This window comes from Chironomus tepperi, unplaced genomic scaffold (assembly GCF_022539635.2).
Source record: "Chironomus tepperi strain 1889 unplaced genomic scaffold, CSIRO-AGI_Ctep_v1 contig_441, whole genome shotgun sequence".
Taxonomy (NCBI): Eukaryota; Metazoa; Arthropoda; class Insecta; order Diptera; family Chironomidae; genus Chironomus; species Chironomus tepperi.
The window spans coordinates 228676-239144 of record NW_027226563.1 but is presented as its reverse complement, the minus strand read 5'-3'; the positions used below and the strand labels follow the sequence as shown (position 1 = coordinate 239144).

The 10469-nt window shown below is 31.9% G+C and overlaps 4 protein-coding genes across 4 annotated transcripts; 1 reads left to right on the top strand and 3 right to left on the bottom strand.

The window, feature by feature from the left end:
* Positions 1-3216, bottom strand: eIF3b (eukaryotic translation initiation factor 3 subunit b). The gene is made up of 3 exons (XM_070649842.1): positions 3018-3216; positions 894-2771; positions 1-613 (listed from the first exon to the last, which is right to left on the bottom strand). Exons 1-3 carry the CDS (start codon positions 3133-3135, stop codon positions 522-524), a joined length of 2088 nt encoding a protein of 695 aa, XP_070505943.1. The 5' UTR covers positions 3136-3216; the 3' UTR covers positions 1-521.
* Positions 3217-3749: 533 nt separating this feature from the next.
* pcs (SH3 domain-binding protein parcas) lies at positions 3750-7062 on the bottom strand. Its single transcript, XM_070649803.1, has 6 exons — positions 6686-7062; positions 6049-6111; positions 5803-5983; positions 5602-5720; positions 5005-5088; positions 3750-4944 (listed from the first exon to the last, which is right to left on the bottom strand). The coding sequence occupies exons 1-6, from the start codon at positions 6719-6721 to the stop codon at positions 4177-4179; spliced, it is 1251 nt and encodes a 416-aa protein (XP_070505904.1). The 5' UTR covers positions 6722-7062; the 3' UTR covers positions 3750-4176.
* A 583-nt stretch (positions 7063-7645) lies between these two features.
* LOC139097865 (RCC1-like G exchanging factor-like protein) lies at positions 7646-10286 on the bottom strand. The gene is made up of 2 exons (XM_070649822.1): positions 10171-10286; positions 7646-8982 (listed from the first exon to the last, which is right to left on the bottom strand). The coding sequence occupies exons 1-2, from the start codon at positions 10277-10279 to the stop codon at positions 7721-7723; spliced, it is 1371 nt and encodes a 456-aa protein (XP_070505923.1). The 5' UTR covers positions 10280-10286; the 3' UTR covers positions 7646-7720.
* Positions 9222-10030, top strand: LOC139097867 (probable peptidyl-tRNA hydrolase 2). Its single transcript, XM_070649824.1, has one exon. The coding sequence runs from the start codon at positions 9372-9374 to the stop codon at positions 9885-9887; it is 516 nt and encodes a 171-aa protein (XP_070505925.1). The 5' UTR covers positions 9222-9371; the 3' UTR covers positions 9888-10030.
* Positions 10287-10469: the final 183 nt, after the last annotated feature.

The following is a 10469-nucleotide window of genomic DNA, read 5'->3' as shown; positions in this document are numbered from 1 at the left end:
TGTTTTTTGTTACTTTCTTTTCGCCTTCGCTTTATTTTTATTAACCAACTGTCCACTTTACTACATTTAGGATTATCAGTCATTTCAAGCTTTGTTGTAAGAATTAGTTAAAAATTTCTTAGCCTAATATGACTGTACTTCTTCCTCTTCTTGTTTTTAAAAAAATTATAATGATAAAGATAATTGAAGATATTCTTTAAAAAATGCTCTTCGCCTGTCCTTGTCACTGATTTAAATTTCAATTAATTAATTTTCTTCTTTCATAAATTGTTCTTTGCCTTTGTTTTCCTTCACACTTACAAAAAAAAATTCTTTTTTTTATCGTGCTGGATATAATTTTTTAAATAATTATTTTCAAGAAAGAAAAACACTCAATCAGAGATTATAATAAAGTATATAAAAAAAAAGTTTGATGATAATCAACGATCTTCTGTCGTAGTATCTTCTAGATATTATTTAGTTGTTGATGTATGATGATGTTGGAGCTACTTATAATAAAAACAAATTTATTCACGTAGTGTTCAAATAAATGTTGTTTCTTCTTTAACCAAGCATTCAACAATTTCTTCTTCTAAGTTATCCTTATCAGCTTCCAATGTATCTGTATCAACATCTGTGAATAAAAATAAAAATTGTGGTTAATTTGGTTAATAAAAAACACTTTCGAAACTCGTATGATTTTGATAGCATTCACAAAATGTATGAAGCATGCAAAAGAAATCATATTACGTAAGCAGTATGCAACGTAAAATTTACGTAACGTAAGTCATACGTAACATAAAAATTTACGTAAAGTTGACTTACGTTACGTAATTTTACGTAGCATCAAAGTTACGTAAGACAGACTTAGCAATAAATGTATATTAAAATGTCGCATTTAAGCGATGACTTACTATTTCTCAATTCTAATCGTTTCATTCTCAAACTTTCATAATCTTGGATTCTCTTTTGACGATATTCCAAGAATTCTTCACGCAATTTCGCTCTCTTCTCAAGTAATTCCTTGCTTGCACGTGTCTGTCTCAAACGATCTTTTGTCTCAAATTGTGGATAATATTTCTTAAGGTTCTTCTTGATCTCCTTCTGTTGTGCTTCCGGTAAAAGTGTTTGTGGTCTTGGACGCCAGAATAATTGAAGGAAGTTCTTTAAGTTATTTCGTCTCAAAAGGCGACCTTGAAAACTCCATAAATAGTAGCTGTGATCATCCTTGACTTTATGAGCTCCGAGTCCAGTGACAATATATCTGCCAGTTGGATCCCATTCACATTGGAAAGCACCATGATGATCGCCAGTATTCATAATTGTGAAGTCAGATGTGTCAACAAATTCAAAGACTCCTTGCGTGCAATTAGCGAGGACAATGAACCCACCTCTTGGTGACCAGAACAAATGTGTTGCAGATTTTCGTTCCATTTTCTTTACTAATGACACCTTTTGTCCTTTCTTTGCTTCATAGAAACTCACATTACTTCCGCCAGCACCTTCACCGTGAATAATTGCAAACTTATCGCCAACAGGCTCCCATGAGAATGCAGCAATTGGCTCCTTGATTTCAACAGAATCGACGGGAATGTCCTTCTCACGCATATGGAAAATCTCAAAATTATAAAACATACCAAGAAATTTGACATCTTGATCTTTTAATCCTCCCTTCTTTGACTTGCTAAAACGATCTACTTTAACACCTAAATAATCGCCACACTTTTGCCAATGAAGTTTACAGTCAGCAACATTGAAAAGATTCTTCGTACGAATTTCACGTTTCTTCGGAATATCCATTAATGTTACTTTTGCTGGTACGTCAGTTTGTTCAGCTACCCAATATGCAATAATATTATCAGTTGGTGACCATGCAAATCCTCGAATGCCGGGGATTTTGACGGATTTCTTCTCAAGTAAAAAGAATGTATCAGTTTCATAAATATGAATAGCTCCGTCGCCCATTGATGCTACATATTTGTCGTCATGAGACCATCGGAAGATTGATGTTGGTGCAAGTGGATCGGCAACAAAACTACGCTTCTCAAGTCCAGTTCTAATGTCCCAAATGATAACCTTGCTTCCGCCACTGGCTGTTGCAAGTCCATAAGTTACAATAAAGTTCTCTTTAGGTGAAAATTCAACATGAGTTGTTCCTACATGCGGGAATTTATTGATACGCTGGAATTGTGGACCGCCCCAAATTGCCACACCTTGTTTGTGGAAGGCAACAATATATGTTCCGAGAGGTGACCATTTGACAGTTTGTTCAGTGAATTTATCTTTCCTATGCAGTTCTGTTGGGTCAGGTAATGAATTTTGCCAGAATTGAACTTGTGACGGTGAGCTTCCATTGTCAACGACAACACAATATTGATCATAAGCATCAGGTTCAGTAAGGAAACTATACAAATCGACAGTTGGTGTATATGGTTGTGCTGTTGGTGGTGTCCATTCAACGGGAATATTCTCATACTTTTGGAAATCAGTAAAAATATTCACAAGAAGTGTATGAGTCTTATCAAGACGATAATTGCTGTAAACTTTTACAGCTTCTTCGGCTTGAGCCGGTGATTTATATTCGATATAGCAATATCCTTTAGTATATCCATTATCATCTTTTGGATAGTACACATTGACGATTTCGCCGCAAGTTGTAAATAACTTTTTGATGACATTTTCAAGTTTTTCTTGACGTGCTGGTTCAACTTTTGGGATTTCATCAACTACAATGACATTTTCCATGCCGTCTGTTTCGCATGGTTTCTTCTTAAGCAGATCCCCGAGGAGTTCTAGAAAGATATATTTAAAATTATTAGAAAGTTAATCGATTACATTGAGGTTAGAAGACTTTTCACTCCGTACAAATTTTAATCCTTATTTCTTCCTTTTATCACTTTTTTATGAGACATAATTATCATAATCACAAAGATATCATTATATAACTAACTAAATTAACTCACAAATGTCTCAATGTCATTCAAAAAACAAATTATTTAAACACATTTTTGAATATGTTGGCAATTTTTTTTTCATACCTTCATCTCCAACATCGTCCACAAAATCGTCTGGATCTTCAAACTCTTCAACTGGTTCCTCCTCAAACTCCTCATCCTCGTTATCACCTTTATATTCTTCGTTACGTTTCCTAGCCATTGTAATTCATGAAAAAATTAATTTTTTCACGATTGAAAAATTTTGCTCTTAAGAACTGAAAATCGTCGAATGAGTGTAAATATCGTCGACTGTTTTATGCTTGATGATATTCGTCAAAATGAAATTTTTTGTATGGCAACTTAAGTATTAAAACCGTAAGCAGGTAGAAAATATTTGCTTATGAATCTATTTCAGGTCATAGATATTTTTGAATTCATATTTTTCCGTTTTTCTTGAAAGTTTGCAAAGAAAGGAACAAATGTAAATATGCAGATTTTTGGAGATTTATATAACGCATGATGTGGCATTTAAAAGTTGTTTATTTTTGTCGTAATTTCATTGAAAAATTCGCATAAATCTTGATCATAATTTTTTTCATATGAAAATCGTCTAAAATGCAATGTCTACATAGATTTAAAATTTTTTTGTTCGTTAATATTTTCATTACTTCCACGCTAAATTATGATTTCATTTGAGTAATCTATTGAAATATTGAAGAATATTTCCTTGACTTATGTATGGTCTTGAAATAGCTTTTGGTGATGGACCATGCAAAATATTGAATATCGATCAATAGAATCATGAAATATCAAAGGTCATAACTGAAACACAGGTTGTTCCTAGTAACTTATAATTTTCTTTTATTGTTCGTTCATCTAAAACTTTAATACAGTTTTTTCATTAATTAATATAATTACTTTTATATTTTATATTTTCTCAAATCATTTGTTTTTATAGGAACGATGAAAATAAATATAAAATCTCTTAAGTTGGTTTTTAAAATAAACTTTCTTCACAACTTACACATTTTTTTTTTGTCTCATAATTAACGTTTACTCAATTTGTTTTAATCAGATTAGTTTCTATGAACCTTCTGCTGGGCACGAAAAATTTTACATTTTTTTAATTAATAGATATTTTTTTGAAAATACATCTCTACATATAGTTTAATCTGATCTTTTTAAAATTTTCTCATAGTTCCTTTCGAATAAAATTCCTGAACAAAAATAAATTATTTCTGCTGTCAATTCTCACTCAAATTCAACCCAAGCTTAGTTTCCTTTTCTTATTTACCAAATTATCACATATAATTGTTGTCGAACCAGCAAGAAATTTCGAATTAGAGGGCAACGCATTAGAGGATAATGGAAGAGCTTGCAAGCTTGAGACGGTCAATGGAAGTGGATCCAATTTTTGTAATTGCTTGACGGGCTTCTGCTCAAGATGAATCGGCGATTGTGGCTCTGAATGAAATGAATTTTGTGTCTTTTCTCGTAACAACATTAAATGATCGAGTTTGTCGACTGTTTCCTTCAATTCCGATTCCCAATTCTTCTGCTCATCTTGCTTTCCATCACCACCTTCAATTGGACGTACAGCAAGTGTGCGAACTTTCATCCTCAATGTTTCAACATCATCAGTATCATCAAATTCCGCATCAGTTTCAGTCCTTGAACGACTTGTTGACCGTGAATGTGAGCGTGATTCAAACTCATCGTCCAAATTAAAATCTAAATTCTTATCATTAGTTGTATTATTGTTTTCATTAGGAATATCATTCGATTCCGCTCCAACACCTGGTTCTCGAACGCCTAATAAATCACCCCGCATCTTGTGAATTGATTCACTTATTAATTCTAAATTCTTGAGAGAAGTGGAGTAGTTTGTCTTTGCTTTTTGAAGAAGTGCCTGAAGTTGTTGGATTCTATCCTTCTGTGTGTTTAATTGATCTTGACATATCTGCTTCTCTTCGAAATATGGACGTGATTTCGTTATACATGACTTGAACTTTTGTTCTAGTAGTTGTACCTTAAATATATCAATAAATTTAATTATCATCATTTCTAATGTTTTATTGATTTAAATTACTTTTGATTCCGCTGCATGAAAGATTTGTGTTTTCTCTTGATGCAACGTTCCTGATTCAGCCTTTTGCTTTTCGGCTTCCATTACCTGAAACGAGCATAAAATTTGCATAAACATTAGTATTTCCCCCAAAAAAGTAAATTTACAAATAGTAACAGAAACAATGAACAGTTGTTGTGTAGGTCAACAGAGCGTGTCATGTATTTTTAATGCATTTTTGAGCAATGTGCTGAATTGTTCACTTTGGTAGGCTTATTCTAGATTATGACGAATGTTTGAAAACCGTTTAAATGTTTCATGTAATTTGCATTGTTTTGAAATTTGAATTTAGCAAAATCGTTACTTTTATAGCATTTTGTAATATATTTTATAGCTTTTAAAACCATATTTTCTAATGCGCTTATATCACTCATTCTATAAATACTTAAGTATTGCTACTTTTTATGTATGAAAATAATTTTCCTCCATAAAAATGCATTAACATGTGACCAACACGGTAAAAATAATTAAAATTGAAGGAATTAAATGTACAGTAAAGGTATTTGACATTTATTGTGCATTTACAATATGTATTTTTAGAAATTTATGTATTGAACGAACCTTGAGCGTTGAATTGTTCAACATTTCTTGCCAAGCATTATCAAATTGCCACTCATGTGAATTTGACATAAAGCGTTGTTCAGCTAATGCCACTGTCTCCTTTGCTGCCGCATGAATTTCTATACGAAAAAACATAAAAGATAGACATAAAATTGAGCACATTACGATAGTTTCAAATTACACTAATGAGTGTCTATTTACCATTTGCTCGTTGATATTTTGCAGCAGCAGTTTGACATTCTATTTGTGCAATCCGAGCTTGTTCTACGGCATCATGATAAGGACGTGATTTTTCGATATTTGAACTTCCGAGTTTCTTTTTTAATACTTTTAATCGGCGCGTTGCCTCATTATGTAGTATACGAAAAGTTGAGTTTGCTTCCTATTAGAACAAAAAAGTTAGTTATTCGGGACAATTATATCGATTTTCGTTTAACAAATCCTCACCTCAAGCTCTATTTCCAGCTTATTGATGTCATCTGTATAAGTATTCAAGTTCTCTAACTCAATCTAGAAGTGATGAAAGAGTGAAAAAAACAAAGGAATCGTGATTAAAACAATGAAACTACTGCCTCTTTGTCAATTATATTATGTCCTCACAATGGAATGTTCACAATAGCACGATATTAATAATTTAAAGACTTAAAAAGTTGTTGAATGAGAATTATCGATCAACGGCTTTTTAGAATTCAAAAGTACTCATGAAGAAATTGAAAACAATTTGAACGTCAGAAATACGTTATTTATAAAAACATTCTCGCAATTTGTCAACAAATTTGCTTCGCGCAATAATTATTAATCGCATTTTATAGTTTGTCACAATCAACGTGACTCATTAATTCCATTTAATTGTAGTGAGGAAAGAAACACTTGTGTTTAATTTACGCAAAACAATTATAGTTGTATTAAGCACATGACATCTTATATTTTTGTTTATTTTTATCTTATATACATTAGCAAGTGAGCTATGCAACGACGTCATTGATCAGACCTGTGTTTCTTCTCTGTTTTAATTCACACGACGATATTTGATATTTCACTTCCTTTAAATTTTTATAGTAATATTTGTGGGAATTTCCATTACCTGAATACGGGGGTCTAAACCATCCTCTTGTTCCATTATTCAATTGAATTGTCTGCCTTGTTTATTTATTTCATGATTTTTACGTCTGTTCCAACAAGATTATTTAATCGATTAAGAGAAATAAAAATCAATTAAGTGAAATTTTCAATGCACGCAAAAACGACCAACAACAACAACTTCTTCACTTTTTTGATCAATTATTTTTTTCACTATTTAAGAGATTTAGATTATGTTTAAGCATAAAACTGCACAATAATTTCACTTTCCAAGAATTTATCACAATAATTAAAACATTTTTGAGGATTTATTGCTGTTTAAAATCCTCTAAATTAAATTAAAAAAATAACTTTATAAAGTTAGATGAACGAAAGAGATTGATGAGAAATTTTGTGATTCCTCGTCCAAAAACGTCTAAAATAGCTCCCGATTATTTTGATCCGAATGATTCACAACACCTTTCACGATATCTATGAATGTCTTGTTATTCTTTGCATAAACTCAATGTTTACTTGATTGTTATCAACAGTAATGTCTTTTTGTCAATAGATAAAACTCAATTAGCTGCTCATTCACTGATTGTTTGTATATTTATGAGTTTTTTCATGGATTTATCGTATAATAGTAATTATTTTGGAATCAATCCGTTGCAAAATTATAACAATTATTCAACGACTTTAATTTTTTTGAAATATTTTTATAACACTTTGGATAATAGCGAGGACACAATCCGTCACCACTACCACCTTAAATTTTTATTATTTTGAAAAAAGTCCGTTAAACTCTTCAGCCATGTGATTGAACTAAGTTGAGCGATATTACAGATACTATGCATTGCTGTGTAGTATCGACTGTAAATTTCGCTTTAAATGCAATTTTAAGCCAGAACTTCTACGTGTAGCAATATTTCACCAATTCTGCAATAATTGACGTGATAATTGTGAAATCATGAAAACGACTTAATTTAAGATTTTCAATTGCTATCATTCAAGTATCGAATGCCTTTATAATCACTACATCCTTAACAAATAAATAATTTTATATGAATAATTTACATAAAGCTATTGAATGATCTACGCCACAAAATACTCTATGTACTTTTGCACCAACTAGAGATTTAAATGGAAAATATTGGTCATTATCATGTCCTATTCCTAAACATCCAAACTTATTTCGTCCCCACATAAAAAGATCATTATCAGAATTAATTGCTGCCATGTGATAAAGTCCACAATTTATAGAAGTGACTCGATTTTCGGGATTGAATGAGTTCCTGCCGAAAAGTGTTGGTGGAATTAACTTTGGTTCCTTACAAAAATCTACATTTGGACCAAATCCTAATAATCCATAGCCCCAAACAAAAACGTTTCCTTCGTCATTTAGGATCATTGAGAATGAGCCGCCAGCAGCTATATCAATAACTTTTCCATTATTCTTGAGATATTTTAAATGCAATGGAACGTTGATCTGCTGCTCGTCGCTGTCTAAGAGTATTTGATTATATTCGGAATTTCCCCATCCAAAAACTTCTCCATTTTCATTCATAGCCAAAACAGCATCTCCTGTGCTTGATAACTTAATAATTTTCTCGTTCTTAATGTCACCTTCAACTAACTTTGGTAATTCTTGATTATTGTAAGTTCCAAGTCCTGTTTGACCATCTGCACTCCATCCACAAGAATAAACTTCACCATACTCAGTTAGGAACATTGTATGATCTTGTCCGCATGCTATATCTTTGATTCGTTTGCCACCAAATAGTTCTGAACTTAATCTGTTAATTACTTGACTTCCTAAATAGTTTTCATCTTCAATAATAGGTCGAGCACATTGACCATAAGAATTATTTCCTAATGTAAAAACGACACCTTGCTCTGTAAGCACAACTGTATGTGCTCGTCCGCATTCAACTTTAATGGCTCTATGAATTTCATCAGGAGATTTCATTGGTAATTCTATTGGAGCTGGATATAATAAAAGTTCTATTGGCTTATTAGTCTTCCCGAGATGCTTATGGTATCCGATTTGAGAGTCAGTGTTTAATCCTGTTCCATACAATGTGTAATTTCCATGTTCTTCAGTAGGTTCAACAGCAAAAACAGAAAATCCATAGCCAGCAGCTGCGTCAATAACTTCAAATCTCTCTCCAAAAGGCATTCGTTTAGGAAATTTTTTCATTGTCGTCAAGCCATGCTTATGAACTTTCAATGATGTTGCAAGACCTAAAGCGCCAGTTTCTTGCATCCCCCAGACATAAATTTTATTATGAGTCGTGCATGTTTTTGGTTTCATTCGGTAAACTGCAAAGAAAATTTAGTGATTAACGGATTTTGCATTTTTGAATATTATGATGAAAACCATACAAGAGTTTCGAAATATTGGAATTGTGACGTTTTAACCATTTCAAAATTATTTAATTCGTTATATTTTAGCAATTGTTGGAACATAATATTACGCTTATTTCTAAATAAATCAATTATTTTTCGACGATAGACATAATGCTGACTTTAATACTTTATTTCTATCAAATGCGCTAACAGTACCATTTGTTTACTTTTTGCACGGCTCACACAACCTTAAATATTAACTTCATCGTAAAAAATTGGAAAATCATTTTCATGTGAAATTTCACAAGGAAAACATCAATTACATCACGCAAACAGAAGAGGATCAAAACAACTAGATTATAATGTTGGACCAAAATCAATTAGTTATAGGAATATCCGTTTTATTGTCATTTTTCGTTGGTTATAAATATGGATTAAAAACTTGTGATAAAAATGAGATTGAACCTGAAGATAAGGAAGACAAGGAAGAAAACAAGAAGCTTTACAGAGATACAGCACCTCGCGGTGACTATAAGATGGTTTTAGTTGTTAGAAATGACTTGAAAATGGGAAAAGGAAAGATTGGCGCTCAATGTGGACATGCAAGTGTCGGCGCATACCAAACTATCATGAAAAAGAACAAAGCAGTTTTAAGACGTTGGGAGAATTCTGGATGTGCTAAAATTTGTGTCAAAGTTGAAACAGAAGCAGAATTATTAAACATAAGGAAAATAGCTAACATACGGGGCTTGAATTACTACTTAGTTCATGATGCCGGAAGAACTCAAATCGCTGCTGGAAGTTCGACCGTTTTAGCGATTGGACCAGCTTTAGTTGATGACATTGATACATTAACAGGACATCTAAAATTACTTTAAATTACATCTTATTTGCTCTCATTTCATTTTTTTGGTATTCAAGCTAATTTGGATACATATTTGCATCTCTCATTGCTAACACTATACTTTTTGGATACTGGATTAATAAACTATTGTTTTGAAATAAAGGTTCTAAACTTAAATTATTATCTGTTTTTCCTTATTAAAACTCTATTCATTGATTATGCTAGTTACAGTGGACTGAATTTAAGCCAGTCGTAGAGATAAACTTGTCAAATTTTCTGAATATAAGCATATTGCCCGGTGTTTCTTGATTACATACCTTCAAATGAGCTCTCATCCTGAAGTATTTTGCGTTTCTTAAGCTTTGATATGCTCCGAGCACTGTTAAATATAATTTTTTGCAATTTTCTATTTATTAATAAACTCATGTTTATGTTTACTTTTATTCAGAGTTGGAGCTCTATATTTCTACTGGATGTGAACTCAAAATTTCTTTTTAAGATGGTTTTGATATAAATTTTAATAATAAAAGCTTGCTAGATTACCAACAATAACTATTATTAGTTAGCTTGTGAAAATTTATGCTTGATTAACTAAACTAAATGTTTCAGGAAGTTC